The 22433-nt window shown below is 44.9% G+C and overlaps 1 protein-coding gene across 11 annotated transcripts in view; it reads right to left on the bottom strand.

The window, feature by feature from the left end:
- ep400 (E1A binding protein p400) overlaps positions 1-22433 on the bottom strand; it is a 211536-nt gene that overhangs the window by 21031 nt on the left and 168072 nt on the right. For all 11 annotated transcript variants that reach the window (XM_072466267.1, XM_072466655.1, XM_072466501.1 and 8 more), the window contains 11 exons: positions 22024-22197; positions 17229-17276; positions 16984-17120; positions 15805-15861; positions 13687-13765; positions 11820-11996; positions 10030-10078; positions 9830-9939; positions 7995-8205; positions 5941-6089; positions 2085-2195 (listed from right to left, as the gene is read on the bottom strand). In XM_072466267.1, the coding sequence (XP_072322368.1) occupies positions 2085-2195; positions 5941-6089; positions 7995-8205; positions 9830-9939; positions 10030-10078; positions 11820-11996; positions 13687-13765; positions 15805-15861; positions 16984-17120; positions 17229-17276; positions 22024-22197 (1302 nt within the window). The remainder of the gene's footprint in view (positions 1-2084; positions 2196-5940; positions 6090-7994; positions 8206-9829; positions 9940-10029; positions 10079-11819; positions 11997-13686; positions 13766-15804; positions 15862-16983; positions 17121-17228; positions 17277-22023; positions 22198-22433) is intronic.

The following is a 22433-nucleotide window of genomic DNA, read 5'->3' as shown; positions in this document are numbered from 1 at the left end:
AAACAACGGGGTCAGTGACCGCTTGGGACATGCCCAGCCATCCAGATCCCCGCCCACTTATTGGTTAGGAATCGATCGGAGTGATCAGGGATCACCCAATTAGTGGGGTCCAAACTGAAGGACCGCCCAAAAGAGCGCGAAAACTCCCAAGTATAAGAAGAAGAGTTCGCCATATGTTCGTCCTCTCTTGGACCTGGTGCCCGGTCACGGCCATCGCCAAGTGCAGCAAGACCAGAAGCAAGTCCAAGTTCAACGCTCGCTACCACACGGATGAGCCCAGCTGAGCAGCAGTTACTCCTTCAAACTCGATAGATCAAGAATCGAACAGCGGCCACTGTTTCTCTGACCTAAGCCGGGTGCCCGAAGTCAAGTACAGGTTGTCATAGTCGATAGGTGTTGTTAACTAGCAGTGTTTATGTTGCATGATTAGTTGTAAATAAAGTACCCTTGACCTTGAACTAACTAACTGGTGTTTGGCTCTTTGATCGATAGCTGGTTGAACCTTGTGGTGGTATCATTCGATACCTGGCGACTCTGAGCATTAGAATATTCCTCTATATACTAAGAGTCACGTGGAATGTCACTAACTAAGGGGCTGGTTTAGCACAGTGGGCTAAACAGCTGGCTTCTAATGCAGAACAATTCCAGCAGCATGGGTTCAATTCCCGTACCGGCCTCCCCGAACAGGCACCGGAATTCGGCGACTGGGGGCTTTTCACAGTAACTTCATTGAAGCCTACTTGTGACAATAAGCGATTATTATAACATCATTATTATTAACTGATTTCCTCTGCTCTTTCTCTTGTCCTTTACATTAAGAACATAAGAACAAGGAACAGGAGTAGGCCATCTGGCCCCTCGAGCCTGCTCCGCCATTTAATGAGATCATGGCTGATCTTTGTGGACTCAGCTCCACTCTCCGGCCCGTACACCATATCCCCGAATCCCTTTATTCTTTAGAAAGGCATCTATCTTTTTCTTAAAAACATTTAAAGAAGGAGCCTCAACTGCTTCACTGGGCAAGGAATTCGAGAGATTCACAACCCTTTGGGCGAAGAAGTTCCTCCTACACTCCGTCCTTAATCTACCTCCCCTTATTCTGAGGCTATGCCCCCTAGTTCTGCATTCTTATCACTTTAAATTTAAGTTCATAACCTTTCTCTCTGATCTCATCAGTTGCAATTTCAGAAGCAATTTGACAATGACTTACTTTAGCGCCTTAAACAGGAGGAGACTATCACAGCCATGGTACAGAATGAAGAAAATAAGTTACTTATATGCATTACCCCAAACTTTAACAAGCCATAGAGACAGATTCCCAGAAAAGCACTGCCCCGAAAACACAACTCGGGAACTAAACGCTTGAAAGTTTAATGTTGTGAATTCGTTTTTTTTTTTTTTACATTTATCGTGTTAGTAAAAGTTGTTAAAACCAAGCAGCATACTCCGTGATGAACGAAAGAAAGTGTCTGAAAGGATTTTGAGGAAGTATTCTTGTTAGACGCAGGCAGGCTGCGTTCTGGTATTGGGAGCACATCATTTTGGAAATAGAAAAGGCAGGCGTGTAATCAAGTTTAATCTTTTGTGAAATTTCCAACATTTTGACAGAAACACTCATACAATGAACAGGTTAAACCAACAAATTTGTGAAATCTGACCCCATCCTGCTACAAATTCACTCACTCTCATTTTAACCACGGGATTGGGAATATCCGAGTACCCCACATTGGTAATATCAGGGCCCAACCCTCAGGAGCGATGAAGCCAGACGCTGGGTATTTACTGATTCCCCACTTCTGATTAATGCTTTCATCCCTTTTGCCGCTCACTCCTTGGTTATGTTCCCAGCCTGAATACCGAATTGGTGCTATTTTATGAATGTGACACTTAAAATGTGATGCATGTTAGATACACTTCTCTTCATGTTTAAGCACAAACATACAACATCATTTTCTTTAACTTCAGTTAACTCTGGTGGAAATACACTCATCAGGGAGGCAGCATAAAGTTCTCTGAGATGCACAATGGCTTGTGTGAGCAAATCAAGTCGGGATTGACAAATTTGTATCGTAGGCACAACTTACAATGCGGGCGACAGGGAGGTTGGGCATGGCACCGGTCAGGACAGCATTCCTTTGCGTCACCTGTGCCAGCTGCTGCTGCTGTTGTTTCTGTTTCAATTTTATTAACTGCTCCTGGAGGGGAAGAAAAAAAAACTTTCACTGAATTCTACTCACTCACACAATACAGTCAGCAACTTTTATTACTTTACTATAACCGTATTCTACTGAACAACGAGGAATTCAAATCCCTGGCATGCAAGAAGAGTGATGCAAAAAATGTATCTCACTTAAATGGTGTGGTATTGGAGACTGTTCTGCCGCCACAAGTATTTGTAACTTAAAACGCAAGATGCACACAGAATTTGTAAAGCGTTGGAAGAGAAAACTAATTATCTAAAATTATCTGAAATGATAAAGGAACAGAGAAAGGAGAATGGAAGAGAGGGCTTCCAAGACTTCGCAGCATTCCAAAGTGGTTTACAGCCAATGAATTACTGAGTGAAGTGTAGTCACTGCTGTAGCACTCAATTTGTACAGCAAGCTCCCAGAAGCTGCAGTAATGATAATGACCAGATCATCTGCTTTAGTGATGTTGATTGATGGATAAATATCAACCAGACACTGCAAAGATCCCCACTTTTGTTTGAAATAGTACCATGGCATCTCTTGCCTCCATTCGAGAGTAAACGGTTTAATGCCTCATCTGATAGAAGGTGCAGCACTCCCTCAGTGCTGTCAGTGGGAATGCCGGCCTGGATTTTGTGCTCAATCACAACCACTTGACTCACCACTGAGGGTCATGGCTGAATACGAATACATAAATGCTCTATGTGCTCACCTGCAATTTCACCCTCTATACTTCAGCACAGCCTCCATTCACTTAATAGAGTGTCCACTAGGACAGGTTTTTTGGTGACTGCTGTGGGATTCCACAGCAACAGCATAATTTCAAAGTCTAAGATATAATCACATTGCACTTCCGGTGGTGGTCATGGAGTGAATGGTTGCACACTTGGTGGCTTCCGCTCAAGGTGGATTTTTTTCGGTCTTTCCCCACCCGAATGTGGGCGGCATGGTAGCACAGTGACAGCACCGTTGCTTCACAGCGCCAAGGTTCCAGGTTCGATTCCCGGCTTGGATCACTGTCCGTGCGGAATCTGCACGTTCTCCCCGTGTCTGTGTGGGTTTCCTCCGGGTGCTCCGGTTTCCTCCCACAGTCCAAAGATTGGGGGGTGCTGAGTATAGAGTTTTGCTATATGCGGACAATTTGTTGTTATATATTTCTGACCCGGTCGGCAGTATTGGGAGGGATTTGGGAGATTTTGAGGGAATTAAGCCACTTATCGGGGTACAAATTGAACAAGTTGATTAGAATTCAGGACTTGCATGTACCTGTGAGGGTGAAAGATAAGGGTGGCAAGTATCGGGAACCCTTATAACGAGGGATATTATGAATCTTGTCAAAAAGAAAAAGGAAGCAATCGTAAGGTCTAAAAGGCTTAGGGCAGATGAAGCCCTTGAAGAATATAAAGCAAGTAGGAAGGAACTTAAGGTAGGAGTTAGGAAGGCTAAAAGTGGTCATGAAATGTCATTGGCAAACAGGATTAAGGAAAATCGTACGGCGTTTATACATATGTAAAGAGCAAGAGGTTAGCCAGAGAAAGGGTTGGTCCATTCAAGGATATAGGAGGGAATCTATGTATGGAACCAGAGGAAATGGGAGAGATACTAAATGAATACTTTTCCTCAGTATTCACCAAAGAGAAAGACTTGGTGGATGAGGAGTATAGGATAGAGTATGTAGATATTCTGAGTCATGTTGATATTAATAAAGAGGAGATGTTGGGCATCTTAAAAAGCATTAAAGTAGATAAGTCCCCAGGGCCTGATAGGATCTACCCCAGAATACCAAGGGAGGAAATTGCTGGGGCTTTCACAATAAGCTTTGTATCCTCATTGGCTACAGGTGACGTTACAGAGGACTGGAGAGTAGCCAATGTTGTTCCTTTGTTTAAGAAGGGCAGCAGGGATAATCTAGGAAATTATAGGCCAGTGGTAGGTAAATTATTGCAAAAGATTCTTAGAGACAGGATTTACTCACATTTGGAAATAAATGGACTTATTAGTGATGGACAGTACGGTTTTGTGAAGGGAGGTCATGCCTCACTAATTTGATCGAGTTTTTCAAGGAAGTGACAATGATGATAGATGAGGGAAAGGCAGTAGATGTTGTATACATGGACTTTGACAAGGTTCCTTATTGGTACAAAAGGTGAAGTCACATGGGATCAGAGGAGGGCTGGCAAGTTGAATACAGAACTGGCTTGGGCACAGAAGACAGAGGGTAGCAGTAGAAGGATGCTTTCCTGAATGGAAAGCTGTGACTAGCGGCGTTCTACAGGGATCAGTTGTTGAACGGGGCCTTTGTTGTTCGTGGTGTATATAAATGATTTGGAAAAAAATGTAGCTGGTCTGATTAGTAAGTTCGTAGACGACACAATAATTGGTGGAGTTGCGGATAGTGAAGAGGATTGTCAGAGGATACAGCAGGATATAATCTGGTTGGAGTCTTGGGCGGAGAAATGGCAGATGGAGTTTAATCCGGAGGAAGTGTGAGGTAATGCACTTTGGAAGGTCCAATGCATTTGGTATTACACAATAAATGGTAGAACTCTTGCGAGTACTGATAGAGAGATCTGGGCGTGCATGTCCACCGATCACAAGTGGCAACACCTGTGGATAAGGTGGTCAATAAGGCATACGGCATGCTGGCCTTCATCGATCAGGGTATTGAATATAAAAATTGACACGTCATGTACAGGACTTTAGTTAGGTCTCATTTGGAATGTTGAGTGCAATTCTGGTTGCCACACTACCAGAAGGATGTGGATGCTATGGAGATGGTACAGAAGCTGTTTATTAGGATGTTGCCTGGTATGGAGGGCATTAGCTGAGAGGAGAGGTTAGATAATCTCGGTCTGTTCACCGATATGTGACAACCATAGGTTTGTGCCGGTGAGGCCGGATGCGAGGTTCCGGGGTTGGCGGCAAGTGGGGATAGAGTATTTTAGAGACTTGCAGGACTGAAGGAGTTGTAGGAGTTGCCCAAGGGGAATGGCTTTGGTACCTGCAGGTGAGGGATTTCATGAGGAGAGAGGTGCCAACCATTCTGGGGCTGCCGCCTCCGGTGTTGCAAGTTGTTGTTGGAGGATAATATAGGGGAGGGTATCTACAAAGAATTGATGGAGTGGGAGAGCACCCCAGTGGAGGAGATTAAGCGCAAATGGGAGGAAGAGCTGGGAGGGGAGGTGTGGGCCGGGACGTGGGTAGAGGCTTTGCGGAGGGTGAAGGCGTCCTCATCGTGTGTGAGGTTGAGCCTCATCCAGTTTAAGGTGGTGCGTCGGGCTCACATGACGGTGGCTGTTTGTGGGGGGTGACCCCGAGTCCGGAGGTGGCGATATTCGGTATGTCGGAAGATCCGGGAGTCCAGGTGGGGAGAGAGGCCGGTGTATTGGCCTTTGCCTCCCTGATAGCCTGGAGGGAAATTTTGTTGTTGAGTTGGCGGGACTTGGAGCCATGGGGGAGGTTGGAGATTTGTGGTCGTTTGTTCAGATTGATGTTTATGGTCCTCTGGTGTTTGTGTGTTTACATGTCAAAAGCCTTGAATAAAAATATTTCCACATAAAAGATGTAATCACATTGCAAGTAGATATAAAAATGAAAACGGAACATAACCCTAAAACTATTAACGAACCCAATTTGTATTTACAGACATTTCCAAGTGTCTACAGAAGTTCAACTGCAACAGACTTTGGTTTATGACATTTAACCCAAATACAGAGAGTGCACGGTTTCAGACAGCAGTTGCGAGACATACCGGCAATTTCTGGACCGTCTTCAGCTGGGCTGAGGTTTGAGACTGGGGCTGAATTTGTTGGACCTGTACCGGAGCTGTCTGGGGTTGCCTGAAGAGCTGAATTTGTGCCTGGGAGATGGGCTTCCCAGTGGTCAGTTGAATGCCTGTAGCTGAAGAAATAAACCCATAAATAAATGCAAGCCATCAGGGCAGGCTGATGATGACTACCCTGGGCAGCAAAGAATTATTTAACATCATTAGCACAAAGTTAAGAGGGGAAGAAATGTGCGAAGCCAAGCGATTTGTCCAAGTATCAGTTTCAACACTAAATTAAGCTTTAATCATCACTGCAAACATCCAAGACCATATTTCCTGATTTCAAAGGAAAACGGAATCATTTCTAATATATGATATTTCTTATTCACTGAGAAGATTAAATTTACACCTTCAAGAGTTTTACAGAAGTAAATGTAAGTAGGGCAATTATTAATACAGAGCCCCTCCAATAACGCTGTGCTGTTACCTTGCACTAGCACATATTCATGGTCACCATAATATTTTCAGTGACTGGACATTAATCTACTCGTATTTCGCTAAAGGCAATCCATTAGCATCAGTCAACGTTGTGAGGCTATCTGTAGGCAACCATACAGCTTCACTGATCATGTGCGATAGGAGGGAGATTCCAATATTTTCAATAGCTCTATGAAAAGAAGGCCAAGAAAAGCTGATAGGATGAGATGATCAGGATGTACAAGGCGAAGTATAAGTAGCAGCAGAGACCCGTTGGGCCGAGTGGCCTGCTTCTGTGCTACACTCTGCACTTTTTTTGTTCCATTCATGGGATGTGAGCATTGCTGGCAAGGCCAGTATTTGTTGTCCATCCCCATCTGCCCTTGAACCCCTGCAGTTTGTGTGTAGGTCTGTTTGTGCGGCATTGTGGCGCAGTGGTTAGCACTGCTGCCTCACGGCGCCGAGGACCTGAGTTCGGTCCGGGCCTCGGGTCACTGTCTTTGTGGAGTTCGCACATCCTCCCAGTGCCTGCATGGATCTCACCACCACAACCCAAAGATGTGCAGGATAGGTGGATTGGCCACCTTAATTGAAAAAAAAAAAGGTTTGTGTGAAGATGTACCACAGTGCTTTTAGGGAGCAAAGTTCCAGGATTTTGATAAAGGAAGGGCAATATATTTCCAAGTCAGAATGGTGTATGACATGGGAGGGGAAACTGGAAGTGGTACCGTCCCCACAGGCCCTCTTCCCTTGTCCTTCCAGTGGGTGAAGTCGCAGGTTGGGGGAGGTGCAGCCAAAGAAATTCCAAAAAGGCCACCCGGGACCAATCAGCTCCCGAGCAATGCTTTCTCCTGAGACACACCAGAAAAGACATCTTCAGTTAATTGAGGGAAAAGACAGAAAAGTCCTCCCTAAAACAATCCACCGAGATTTGACGCTTTCCCCAAGATTAATCAAATCTCAACCAATCTCCGTCACACACACCCTCCGTAACTGGAAATGTCTCCTCAAGAACTAATTAGGTTTCTTTTCAAAAGGACTGCAGTGGTTCCATTCTCAGCACATCCCGGAGCTTGTTCAAGAGGCAGATATTTATTTGAATCAAAATCAACTCTTTGTCTATTCTTTGACCCAGCAATGACACTATTTTTCAGAATACCTTCTACGACTTGCATTTCTATGTCTTTAAACACGTAATACTTCTCAGAGAGTTATCAAACTAAATTCAACACCCAGTCACATATATTAGAAGGTATATGGGCAGATGACAAAAAGCTGATCAAAGAGATCGGTTTTAAAGATTCAACATAAAGGATCAAAGAGAGGTGCAGCGCTTTACGGAAGCTATTCTTGAGAGTAGATGACCGTTCAAGTTTCGGACAAGATATGGCGCATCGTTAATACACACATAGGGTAACACAAGCTTTCGCTGCGAGGAGCTCTGAAAGAGCGAGCAGTATAGGTCAGGATTTATTTTACACTTAAATAGAGAAGTAGGTCACCAAAATATTCAATGATGCAACTGTCAATTCCGAGATGGCAAAAAGTAGTAGTCGCCTTACCTGGGGTGACTTGTGTGACCAACGACCTAGTCTGGGACTGCACGGGAGTCAGGTTGGTAGACACCACTGCTGCTGCTGTGGCCGTCACTGGGGCCATTGCAGCTCGGACACCCTGGTTGGTTGCTATGGCTATAACTTCCGTGGTTGCAGCAGATGTTGCGACTGTTCGCTGCTGAGCATGTACGACCTGGGCTGTTGTACCCCCTGCAGACTGAAGACAGATCAGAGATGTTAATGCAAAACTCTGCCACCTTGACCTATTGCACTGGGTTAAACACCTCTCCCGATTCTCATGTTGATTGGCCGGAAAGTAAGTGGAAATGAAAATCGCTTATTGTCACAAGTAGGTTTCAAATGAAGTTACTGTGAAAAGCCCCTAGGATACAAAGCTAATAAAGGTGCAAACTTTCAAAGCTGAACAGCTGATCTGCATATACGAAAAGATTAAGCAGATAGATAGCAGGTGAAATTCAAATGTAGAGACATGGGGACAGCAAGAAAATAATCCAGGAACAGACTATTACATAGGTGGAAATAGAATAACGTGCACTGGAAATGAATGAGATCTGGGAGCCATGACTGACAGTCAATGGAAATTTTGCAGCAATGCAAAGGTGAGTCAAGCTCTCGATTTGATGTATTAAAAGGCCAATCTGAGCTGATATAGTGAGGTAATCCTGCCTCCATATAAATTAATGGCTGAGCTATACTTCAAATTAAATGTACTGATCTAGTCACTACAGTCAAAGAAAGTGCAGCAATTGGAAGAATACAAAAGAGGGCAACCAGAATGACTGCCAGGATGAAGAGGTTCGATTATAAAGAGCAATTAAATAAACTGGGAATGCCGGCACTGGGAGATTTGCCAGTTGACTTTAGGATTTTCAAAGGAACGGTATATTAGCCCATAACCCCAGAGGATAGCCACTCTCGCCAGATTTGCCTGCCTCCGTCTCACCCAACCTCCTTCACTCAGGCTGGGTGAGGCAGGAGCAGTGAAGCTGGCCTGTGGCAGGATCGCCGTGGAGTAACTGGGGTGCAGAGAGGCAAGTCACCCTCCCCCCCCCGCTATTTTACTGCAGTAGCTGCCATCAGGGGGAGATTGAAAGGGACCGTTTTCAGGAAGCAAGCAAAACTTAAGGGATGGCTGGAGGGAGGGGGGTAGATTTGGGTGTCAGTCTAGGAGGGAGAAGGGGGCTATCAGTCCGGGGGGGGGGTTAAGTCCGGGACAGGTGGGGCAGCACGGTAGCACAGTGTGTAGAACTGTTGCTTCACAGCTCCAGAGTCCCAGGTTCAATTCCCGGCTTGGGTCACTGTCTGTGCGGAGTCTGCACGCTCTCCCCCTGTCTGCGTGGGTTTCCTCCGGGTGCTCCGGTTTCCTCCCACAGCCCAAAGATGTGCAGGTTAGGTGGATTGGACATTTTGAATTCTCCCTCTGTGTACCCGAACATGTTCTGCCTGACATTAATTCAACAGCGAACACTAAGGGGGGGGGGGGGGGCCCTCCATAATCTTTCAGCTCCTCTCTGGCTATGGGGAATCTGTGGTGAGGACAGGGGAACCTACTAAAATATGTCGCAGGTCTCACAGGAAACGTGGTGCTCGACAAAAAAAAAATTGTAAACCATTCACCTATCTCACAGGGACCTGCTCGTCATGAGTTGAAGCATACACCACTTGCTGACAATACGGCTGGTGCCGGGCAGGTATTACAGGAAGTAAGCGCGGCAGTGACAGGAACTGCTGCTACATGCAGGAGTGTTTTTGGATGTAGATGTATGAATGATTTTTGCACGTCACAACACTGGACCGGCTAAACACACTGAAGCACTTACGGTAAGAGTTGCAGGGCTAACTTGCGGTGTGAGGCGTTTGTTAATAGGCTGAAACGTACTCTGCTGTACTCCTGCTGCTGTGTTCACAATGACATTGCCTCCAACAGTGGCTGAGAAGGAAAGAATCAATATGAATCCAAGCAGAAATGAAAGCTGTGCTGGGAATATCACCATAGATTCTTTATGAAGCATCTACTTACTCGTCTGAATGCTTGTTGTACCAGCTGCTGTTTTAATAGTTCCAGCCTGCTACAAAAACAGAAGAGAAAACGAGTTTGCTTGGTGCAATGGAAACCCCTCAAAGATCTCGGCTATATTGTGACACCCAAATGCATCAGCTAACCGAGATAAACCACTGACAGGCGTCCTTGGGCTCCGAGCTCTGGAATCCTCTGCCCAAATTGCACCACCTCTCCCCCACTTCTTTAAGATGCTCCTTAAAACCTACCTCTTCAACCAAGCTTTTAATCACCTGTGATAATATCTCCTTGTGTGGCTCAGTGTCTAGTTTTATCTGCTAATCATAATCTTTATTGGTGTCACAAGTAGGCTTACATTAACACTGCAATGAAGTTACTGTGAAAAGTTCCTAGTCGCCACATTCCGGCGCCTGTTCAGGTATGCAGAGGGAGAATTCAGAATATCTAATTCACCTAACAAGCAAGCCTGTCGGGAGGAAACCGGAGCACCCGGAGGAAACCCACGCAGACACGGGAAGAACGTGCAAACTCCACACAGACAGCGACCCAGGCCAGGAATCGAATCTGGGACCCTGGCGCTGTGAAGCAATTATGTTAACCTCTGTGTTACCGTGCGGCCCTACAGAGTGCCTGGGGCATGTCAGATCATAGATCATAGCATTTACAGTGCAGAAGGAGGCCATTCGGCCCATCGTGTCTGCACCGGCTGTTGGAAAGAGCGCCCTACTCAACCTCACACCTCCACCCTATCCCCATAACCCAGTAACCCCACCCAACACTAAGGGCAATTTTGGACACTAAGGGCAATTTATCATGGCCAATCCACCTAACCTGCACATCTTTGGACTGTGGGAGGAAACCGGAGCACCTGGAGGAAACCCACGCAGACACGGGGAGAACGTGCAGACACCGCGCAGACAGTGACCCAGGCCGGAATCGAACCTGGGACCCTGGAGCTGTGAAGCAATTGTGCTAACCACTGTGCCACCGCGCAGCCCCCCAATTACTTTACTCCATTAAAGATGCTGCCTAAGTGCAGATTGTTTTTAAAGTAACTGCAATCTGAAAACTTAAAGAACATTTCTTGAAGGAAATGAACGGATGTAGATACTGGGGCCAAATTAGAATGATACTTGAAATATCAAACCACAATATCCTTCCCCAGTCCTGATCCCTGTCCAATCTGAAGACCGAGATCCACTGGTTTATCAACGTGCTTTCATCAAAATCAGAAGTTTCAAGAGTCAAGGTAAATGCCGAAATCTGATTGATGCCCAGAGTCTCCCACAGGCATTAGAAATCCAAAACTGGCAATGTTGCTTATTATAATCATGTATGCCTGGTTCTTAGGTGAATGAAACAATCAAAATTAAGCATTTCTGACAAAAAGCACGAATGGTTTAAAATTGAGGCGATGCCGGACACCAACCAGAAAGCCATACCTCGCCCTAGCAACTCAATTTTATTTGCTCTATTTCAGGTTTGTCTGTTAACAACTCTTTTTAATTAAATGCAACATGTTGTTGTGATCCGGAATGCAGCCACCCGAAATCGCGGTGGAAGCAGATCAATTAATTCGTAACTTTCACAAAGCACTTGGATAGTCAAAATACACTCCCAGAGTGATAGGGAAAGAGCTGGCAAAGTAGGACTAACTAGAAGGCTCTTCCGAAGAGTCAAATGACCTCCTTCTGTACTGTGCAATCCTGCTATTCGTGCTGCTACGCACAGCCGGTTACACAGAGAAAAGCCTCATTGAAGGAAGCGCAAATGAAAACAAGCCCTCTTACCAGCACTGTAGTGTTGGCCACGGTGGATGCAGCAGTCTGTACGACATTTTGAGACTGTTGAACGACTGGAGCCTGAGGCTGTGAGCCCTGTTGCTGCTGCACAGCTGGCTGAGTGTTTTGCTGAGCTTGCTGTTGCTGCTGTGCTAGTTGTTGGGCTCTCTGTTGTTCTGCTAAAGCCTTTACGTTCAATAACAATATACACACATAATCAACACACGTGAAAGGTTTGAGGTAAGTTTCAACCTAATGCATTTTAATTTCCACTTCCAGGTTTTTGATGGCATGGTTTTTAGCAAACGTACTAACTGTTTAGGGGCTGTTTAGCACACTGGGCTAAATCGCTGGCTTTGAAAGCAGACCAAGGCAGGCCAGCAGCACGGTTCAATTCCCGTACCAGCCTCCCCGAACAGGCGCCGGAATGTGGCGACTAGGGGCTTTTCACAGTAACTTCATTGAAGCCGACTTGTGACAATAAGCGATTTTCATTCATTCATTTCATTTCAACTGCAGCGGTTCAAGAAGGCAACTCACCACCACCTTCTGAAGGGCAACAAGGGATGGGCAATAAACGCTGGCCTAACCAGCGATGCCCACATCCCGTAAATGAATATATAAAAAAACTGAAATAAAAAGGCAAAAAATCTGAAATGAAAGCAGAAAATTATAGAAGATATGCAGCAGGTCAATCAACATCTGTACAGAGAAAAGACAAGTCACGACATTTCAGGGCTAGAACCTTGACCAAATGAAAGCGACATACACAAAACAACGTGCCTGGTCTGTTCTCGATACAAATAGTTACTGACCCACTGCGTATTTGCAGCATTTACATTTCTAGATATTACTACTTTTGTTTAATTAACCTGGCACCATAAGCATATGCAAAGTTGTTTCATTTAAATATAATTCTAAATTTTAAAACTAAGTTCCCACATTGCTGTGATGTTCATAGCTTAATTCATATAACTGCACATTTCAGTTTTTCTTCCAGTACAAAAATGACAATGAGTTATCCACAACACGTACGTCCAATTTATTAATAATAATAATAATTTGCATCTTGAAGCAAAAAAACTTAAAACAAGCTGTACAAATGCAGAACTTAACCTTGATACAACCATTCTCAAACATATCAGTTCAAAAGAAAATTACTGGTCACTAATGAAAAGTACACCCATTTTTAATTATCGACTTAACATGTCGACTTAAAAATACATGACGACACTTATTAATAGGATGTCGACTGGGGTACATGGTACCATGAAATTCTACCGAACAAATTGTTGCAGAATATGTAACTTCACTTGTAATCTGTAATCTGATCATTTTTAATGCGCGATGGGACTGCAGATAACAAGCAGCTCACATTAGCACGGTAGCATTGCGGATAGCACAATTGCTTCACAGCTCCAGGGTCCCAGGTTCAATTCCAGCTTGGGCCACTGTCTGTGCACAGTCTGCACATCCTCCCCGTGTGTGTGTGGGTTTCCTCCGGGTGCTCCGGTTTCCTCCCACAGTCCAAAGATATGCAGGTTAGATGGATTGGCCATGATAAATTACCCTTAGTGTCCAAAATTGCCCTTAGTGTCAGGTGGGGTTGCTGGGTTATTGGGATAGGGTGGAGGTGTTGACCTTGGGTAGGGAGCTCTTGCCAAGAGCCGGTGCAAACTCGATGGGTCGAATGGCCTCCTTCTGCACTGTAAATTCTATGGTAATCTATGAATATCTTTTAAGTCTCTAGTAAAATTGATGCCGAGGACTGGTTCAAAATCAAATTTTCATTTTTGATCATGTTTACACTGATCATTTATTTTCCATTGCAGGGCAAAATGCCATAATATTTATATGTGTTTACACAAATACTAACCTTCTTCTCTTTTGATATACGCTCAGCTCGAAGCGTGGCGACCTGGATTGGTGGCAGAGGTTTGTCATAGTTGATTCCACTAAAGCAATATATAAAAATGTTACATGCGCTCCTCAGTATTCAGCTTTGCAACATAGCAGAGAACAACATAGAACACACAGGCAGAAAAAGGCCATTTACCCCCAACCAATCCATTCTGGCATTCATATTCCAATAGACATTCCTCCCTCTTTTAACTCATCATCATATTCCACAATTCCCTCCTCCCTCAGACCTTTATTAATTTTCCCTTAAATGCAACTATTTGCCTCAACTAGTCCCTGTGGTAGCCCGATCCACATATTTTCAATCTCTGGGTAAAGAAGTTTCTTTAGAATTCCGTATTTGATTTCTTGGTAACTACTTCACACTAATGGATTCTCTTCTCCGTAAGTAGGAATACTGGCCGGAATCGTTCCAACTTAGTTTCCGGAGAAGAGCCCAGCCCTGCTTGTGACAGACCCAGCAGCTGAGTTCGGCGTGGGGCCGACCAATTAAGAGGGCACACCCAAAGCGGTGCCCAATTGAGTGCAGTGGGTGGGTGGAGAAATCGGAAGCCTGAATGAGGCCTGATTATTTAAAGGGACACCAACAGACCATATAGAGGCAGAACCGTGCATCATGGGCAGCAAATCCGCAGAAGCTAAAGGTGGAGGAAGATGGATGGCGGAAGGGGAAGGGAAGCCCCATACTTCATGGACATGCCACTCAAGGTCATGGTGGAAGCTGTGAGGGCACAGAGACAGGAGCTCGTTCCTGAAGTTGGTTGGCGCCCATGTGTGGAACACAGAACAACTTGCAAGTTCACAGCCTCAAAGGTCAAAACAGCCGTTTCTCTCTTCAACTGGCCTCAACGGAATGACGTTGTTCTTTTTCCAACTATCTGAAAAAGTCACTTTAAGGCGTTACACCACGGCTGACATGCTGAATGCCGCTTTCCCCCTTTATAGGGCAATGACAGCGGATCGGACTCTCACTGACTGCCCAATGTGCACTCACCTTCCTTACCCAGTCATATTGCAGACAGGGTGTGCAACTGATGCACCATTGGAAAGGTGCCACTGCATGCATGATATGACTATTAGTTTAATTGCTCTAACTGACTGCACATTTCACCTATCAGATAATCACAGAAAATGCAGTGCAGTAGAGGTCCTTTGGCACATCGACTCTGCACTCATGATGATTCCGGACCTCAATGACAACGTGTGATAGAGGTTCACAACATGGAAACAGGCCCTTCAGCCCAACTTGGCCATGCCGCCTTGTGAAACCTGGAGGGAGGTGGGAAGATGTTGGGTCCAATGTCTTTTTCTCCCCCATTTTCCTGAGCCTACCCTCCTCCAGCCTTCCCTTTCTCACAACCTTGCAAATATCCCCCTGTTCTTTGCGTCAACTCTATCAAAATGTATCATAATTTTAAAGAGTCTTGTTAGGTCGTTGACCTGCCTTTTCATTTCAGAGAAAAGAAACCCAGCCTTCTTGCTAAGTTCAAAGTCCTTGTATCCACAAAATCCATAGAATCCCTACAATCCAGAAAGATGCCATTTGGTCCATCGAGTCTGCACCGACCCTCCAAAAGAGCACTCTACCTAGGCCCACCCGCCCCATCCCCGTAATTTTTAAAAAGTAAATTTAGAGTACCCAATTATTTTTTTTTTCCAATTAAGGGGTTATTTAGCGTGGCCAATCCACCTGCCCTGCACATCTTTGGGTTGTGGGGGTGAAACCCACACAGACACGGGGAGAATGTGCAAACTCCACATGGACAGTGACCCGGGGCCGGGATTCGTACCCGGGTCCTCAGCGCCACAGTCCCAGTGCTAACCACGGCGCCACGTGCCTCCCCTCCTATCCCCGGAATGCCGAGCATTGATCACGGCCATTCCACCTAACCTGCACATCTTTGGACTGTGGGTGGAAACCGGAGCACCCGGAGGAAACCCACACACACACACGGGGAGAACGTGTAAACAATAGAGTCACCCAAAGCTGGAAACAAACCCGGGCTCACCCAATTATATACAAAACAAAAACTGAAGACGTTAAAACAGCAAAAGCTAAGATAAGTTTTCTGACCTCTCTGCTAACACAGATGCATGTTTTGGATTTTTCTGGAAGGGATTCATTCCCAGCCTAGAAAACAAAGCAAATCATTATAAGTCCCAGAGGTTGCGAAGGGAAGACACAACACAACAGCACAGAAATTTAAGTTGGCAAAGACTGTACAGTATTTAATGTTTTAACTTGTGTACTACATTCCTGTATGTTATTTTTTACACAGAACTTATTCTAATTTTAAAATTGCAGTCAATAACTTTGTAGGAAAAGTGCGAGTGTGTACAACCATCTGACTCAGTGGCAGGAGTGCTACCAACTAAGTCAAGGTCCACAATTAAGGTCTGTGTACTTCAGAGAACATTTGAACTACACCTGTAACGGCTAAAACAGGCTCGAACAGAGAGGTGAAACTAAATTTGTTACTGGGAAGTTAAGATGACGGAACCCAAAATGCTAATTGCTTACTTTTGGATGCTGAATGACTTGCCAAGTAGTTAGTATTGATTTATTCAGATGCAAGATTGATTCTCCCAGGTGATTTGAGGCATGGAGTGTGCTGACGTGTACGAGAGGAAGCTATATGGACCTATGATTCCCAAAGGCCTCCACCACTGCCATGCATGTCGTAAACGAACTGATCGAGATTAGCTGCAGTCATCGGATCCCAACTGTGATCGCTTCTCGACCTTGTGGCGAAGATCAAGCGTCAGATCAAGCTCAGGATGAGGTGCGATGCCTTTTCCTGTCAGCTTGGATCTTGTGCGTCTCTCTTGTAGAGATCACAAATTGGCTTCAATTAGAATTTGGATTGACTTTTGGAGCAAGCAATAAGTTGGACCCTGTCCACTCAGCCCATTGGCTTTGTAGCTTTAAGGACGGGATAAAAAACATTGTTAATAAAGAATCCTTACAGTGCAGGAGGCAGCCATTCGGCCCATCGAGTCTGTACCGACCCTCTGAAAGAACACTCCCCGCCAAGCCACTCCCTGCCCTATCCCAATAACCTCTTAACCCAACCTACATAATCTTTGGACACCAGGGGGCAATTTAACATGGCCAATTCACCTCACCTGCACATCTTTGGTCAGTAGTCTGCGCCTCCATTATTAATGTATCATGCGAATACCGGGATTACAGAAAGTGGACTTGGACGAATTTTTTCATCCAGAAATTCCTGACACTCTGAAAAACACTTACATAGGTTTGATTGGCAGGCTTCTTTTGCCAGCTATGAGTTTCACAAGCTCAAAGTGGCTTGTGAAGAGCTGGGTATGCATAACACTCTCATCCTGTGCATAGATTTGGCTGGTTCGCAGAGGCCGACTGTTCTTGTTCTTTAAATAAAAAAACAAACATCAGTTTATGATTTGCATCTCATCAACATGCATATATTAATTTAAAATAATAATATTGAGCAATGAATTATAAAAGGGTAAACTTACCTTATAAATGCTTTTTGTTTTTTTCTTTGGATTAGCATCATAGATCAACTGCAAACGAATGAGAAGAGTTAACAAGACCAGTAGTCATCAAAGTCAAAAAGTAACACAGTGAATATACAATTTCACAAAGTAACGAAGTAGAAGGCAGGAAAATACATAGTCACAGGCTCACCCCAGTCCAACGCCGGCACCTCCACATCATAATCCTGTCAGAAACTGGTGTTACATTCAGAGCAAAGTAAAGCTTAACCAAACCAAACTCTTGTGATAGTGGAGAATTAGAAGATACAGAGGCTTCAAGCTCTGTTGTTCCATCTAAGGTCCACGTATACAAACTGACAAACTCATTGGGTGCGATCTTGAGCCCTCGGGATCGGCGACGCAGGGGGAAAATCCCGCGAGAATCAGGAAATGCTACTCTCGCCGGGGATATGGGACTGAATTCTCCGCCATCGGGATTCTCCGGTTTGCCGGCAGCCCGGGGGTTTCCCGACAGCGTGGGACTGCTCCACAATGGGAAACCCCATTGACCAGCCGGCGAAACGGAGAACCCTGACGGGGTGCTGCATCAGAAATCTGGTGTGAAGTTGTACGAATTAAGTAATGGCATGATGGGAAAATTGGTCAACTACTTGGTACAATGTAAGAAAAGCTGACCAAGCTATTCTAATATGCCAGACCCCTGTAAGACCTGATGAGGCTGACTCCGGATAACTTAAAGCATGAATAAGGCCAGAGACGGTCAAGCTATTCCAAAATGCCTGACCTCTGTAAATTCTGATAAGATTAACTCCTCATGACCCAGGGCTGTATGAGTAAGACAAGATAAGGTCAGGGATGAAGGAGTCACCGACCTTTTAATGTTCTATCAAAGGACAAGGTATGGGTGTGAGTGATGAGACAAAGAGTTCTAGGAGGTCAGAAGGTTGTGCCATGATTTATGACACTCCTTATGTTTCTACTACTGATCGAATTCCTGAATAAGCTCTAGTCACGCAATACTGATAATGATAATGCATAAATACTGAACTGATTCTTTGTGTAAGCGCGGACTTGAGGAGGAATTAGCAGTTTGTAACAACTGCTCTCTAAACTCAAGTTGCAGCCAATACTGCATGCAGTCCTTTCGTAAATAAAGACTAGTTATTTTGTCGGAACGAACTTTGTTGAGTCTTTCTACCACAGTCAAGAAGCAGGAAAATATTGACTTCTACACTGGTGCGGCGGGACGGAGAAAGCTGGCCATAGAGTTTCCCGATTTTCCCTGTCCCTCGCCGGAAACATCGTGAGAACCATGTTGTAATGTATTTGCATAGATTTAAGTATTTTACACCACCACCCTCCCCCTGGCCAAATGGTCCCCCCACGCTAAATATTCATACCGTGCCAACGTGGTTTAGCCAGATGTAAGGCAGTTTAACCCTCCAGGGGTGCAGAGGTAAGGACAGCCGCCTGGGGTCATATCCAAAAGAGCTTTTTAATGCACTTGTCTCCTGGTTCCACGAGGCCCTGCCAGAGTGACGGCATAAACCAGTTCGCTCGTTTTAGTTTGTCTTAAGAGGCTCGAGAAAACTGGTCTGTGCAAATGGCCTTACACACCAGTTTTCATTCTGAGCCTGATACTTTGCCAAATTTCTCCCTTTCGCTGCATCCTGTTGCCATCAAGACGGATTATTCCTATATGCAATATTCCTCCGCCCTGCAAGGTTCAGGTTCTTAAAACACAAAGCGGTTGGTCAGAAGAATCATTAGTTTCTCAATCCTCTTATTTTCCCTTTAACGTTCTCCAACCTTAGTGGTGAGGTATCATGACTTGATGGCCACGCAATGTGCGGCCCAACTGGTTAATTATCATAATGAATCTCCGTGTCTGCGTGGGTTACACCCCCACAACCCAAAGATGTGCAGGGTAGGTGGATTGGCTACATTAAATTGCCCCTTAATTGGAAAAAATAATTGGGTACTCTAAATTTACTTTTTTTAAATTAGCATAATTAAATCCTTCCAATACACCTGGTGGCAGGAGGCAAGATTTTCTTGGTCAGCTACACTGCAAAAGGAAACGACAAAACCACTGCAGTACTTAGTCCAGCATAATCACGAAGGTCGATGATTGGCAATGCCCACTTTGGGCCTGGAACCTGAAGGTGGTGGCCTGCACAATCTGCAGATTAAAAGTGATGGGTCCTACACTGCTCTTAATTAAGTTATCATATTCAGAAAAGTCCATTTACATAGTTGCGCAATTTAGAAGCTCCTTCCAACAAAAGTACTGTTTTAGAATTTGAGGAGTATTATCTAAAAATTCAAAATGGATTTCTGAAGTTCTTCAGCCGCTGCAAATTCAGCATTTAAAGGTCATCTTTCTGCTCTGTGGTTTTAACAAATATCGGCACCCACAATTTTCTACAATATTTATTGCCATTGCTAACCTCGAGGGGCAGCATGAATTAGAATTACAGCAGCTCTATTTCCGACCTCAGTAATGTATAACTCTGGGTATTTGCTACACTTGCATTCGGTTTGCAGAATTTCACTCCTCTGCTCAATGTTACGTGCAATTTGTTTGTACAGGTCTTGTGTTCATTACTGCTCTTCAACGCCTACACTAATCAGGGCTCCTCGTCTCACTGTGCAAGTCAGTACACTGCGGTTTTCTTCCTGTACCTACTGAATGGAATAGGCTGCTTGAAATAAATGTCACTGCTGGCCTGCAGCAGCTTCACAAATCGGAAAGCGACACGTGCAATTTTGGCACTGCCATTTAGTCCTTGCTTCGGGTCAGGTTACATCATGTTTGAACTGGTGCTGCGCTGCTAAAGGCTGCACCGTGAGGAGGAATAGGGCAGCAAAATGCAGAAAGGCTCTGGACACCTTGCTGTTATACGCAATGTAACATCGCTACACTTCAATGACATTATAGATCAGGAACACTGAGCAGCACGGTGGAGTAGTGGTCAGCACTGCTGCCTCACCGCGCCGAGGTCCCGGGTTCGAATCCCGGCCCCGGGTCGCTGTCCGTGCGGAGTTTGCACATTCTCCCCGTGTTTGCGTGGGTTTCGCCCCCACAACCCAAAGATGTGCAGGGTAGGTGGATTGGTCACGCTAAATTGCCCCTTAATTGGAAAAAAATAATAATTAGGTATTCTAAATTTTTTTTAAAAGATCAGTAACACAAGGCTTTACGGAGCTTTACATGAGCAGCCAAAATCTGTCCGGCCTCCGAAGCAAAGTCAAGAAAGGTTCCTTTTTCCAACCTTCTTTATGCACAAATGTACACAAAGTAAGCAAATTTTTTATTTTAAAAAAATTCATTCATGAGATATGGGTGTCGCTAGCTAGGCCAGCATTTATTGCCCATCCCTAATTGCCCTTGAGAAGGTGGTGGTGAGCTGCCTTCTTGAACTACTACAGTCCATGTGCTGTTAGGGAGGCAGTTCTACGATTTTGACCCAGCGACAGTGAAGGAACGGCGATATATTTCCAAGTTAGGATGGTGAGTGGCTTGCAAGAGAACTTGCAGGTGGTGGTGTTCCATGAAACTGCTGCCTTGTTCTTCTAGGTGGTGGGTTTGGACGGTGCTGTCCAAGGTGAGTTGCTGCAATGCATCTTGTAGATGGTACACAAGGCTGTCACTGTTTGTCGATAGTGGGGGATTTGAATGTTTGTGGAAGGGGGAGCAATCAAGCGGGGCTGCTTTGTCCTGGATGGTGTTGAGCTTTTTGAGTGTTGCTGGAGCTGCGCTCATCCAGGCAAGTGGAGAGTATTCCATCACACTCCTGACCTGTACCTTGTAGATGGTGGACAGGATTAGGAGAGTCAGGTGGTGAGTTACTCACTGCAGGATTCTGAGCCGCTGATCTGCTCCTGTAGTCACAATATTTATATGGCTAGTCCAGTTCAGTTTCTGGTCAATGGTAAGCCCCAGGATATTGATAGTGGGGGATTTAGCAATGGTAATGCCATTGAATACCATGGGGCAGTGGTTAGATTCTCTCTTGTTGGAGATGGTCATTGCTTGGCACTTGTGTGGCGTGAATGTAACTTGCCATTTGTCAGCTCAAGCCTGGATATCATCTAGGTCTTGCTGTATTTGGACATGGACTGCTTCATTATCTGAGGAGGCGCGAATGGTGCTGAACATTGTGCAGTCATCTGCAAACATCCCCACTTCTGACCTTATGATGGAAGCAAGGTCACTGATGAAGCAGCTGAAGATGATTGGGCCTAGGACACTACCCTGAGGAACTGCTACAGTGATGTTCAGGAACTGAGATGAATGACCTTCAACAACCACAACTATCGTCCTTTGAGCAAACAACGCCATTTTGAACCAGCAGCAGTCTGCGAGAGTCCATTTCACCTGTATGATACTGCGTCTTCAGACCATACTTTCTCCAGTCATAGCAATTAAAGCATAAAGCGGCCATTCAGCCCACTGCACCTGTGTGGTGTTAAGTGTTCATTTAAAGTCGACAACTCTCAGCCAATTGTCTGCCCTTTCTCATTTTTAATTAAATGCTTCCTTTTCAAGTACTTTTCCAATTCCCTTTCAAATACTATTGCAGCCTTTGCTCCAATGGTGCCTTGGAGTGAAGAATATAATGTTCTAATGACCCTCATTATGTTAAAAACTGTATCTACCTTTCACCTTTACACAAATCTATGCTTACTAGGCTTCAAGAAACAATACATCTTTACCAGTCAGGAAACACAGTATTTTTATGATTTTCTGCTCTCCCTGAATAATAAAACATCCAAAAGTGTAATTGTCTAACAGTAAAGAGTCTTTTACCTTTCCTTCTTCCCTTGGTATTATTACATTTTCGTATCGGTTACGACACTGCTTAGGCGATCGGTAAATGCGGCTGCAGGAGTTAACTACGTCGCTGACAAGATCCCAGTTCGGCGTGTGTGCCGGGGAGATGATGGCCAGGTTTAAAGGCAATTCCAGCAACTGTTTCACAGCCTATCAGCAAAAAATAATAAACATGGCGATTAAAACTACTCCATTAGAAATAAAGCTATGGAATCATTAACACGTACGTTGAGACATTTGAGATGCAAACAGCAAACCCTCCACCACATTAAGCAATGTGCTAATAAGAGTTACCATGTGTTGAGATACCCGGGGACCATTTAATCTGAGCGGTGCTTTCACTCCTTCATAAGGTTCTCCTGATTATAGAATCGTCCAGCTGTGAA

The sequence above is a fragment of the Scyliorhinus torazame genome, chromosome 1 (assembly GCF_047496885.1).
Source record: "Scyliorhinus torazame isolate Kashiwa2021f chromosome 1, sScyTor2.1, whole genome shotgun sequence".
NCBI lineage: Eukaryota > Metazoa > Chordata > Chondrichthyes > Carcharhiniformes > Scyliorhinidae > Scyliorhinus > Scyliorhinus torazame.
This window is presented reverse-complemented; position numbering and strand designations above follow the sequence as displayed.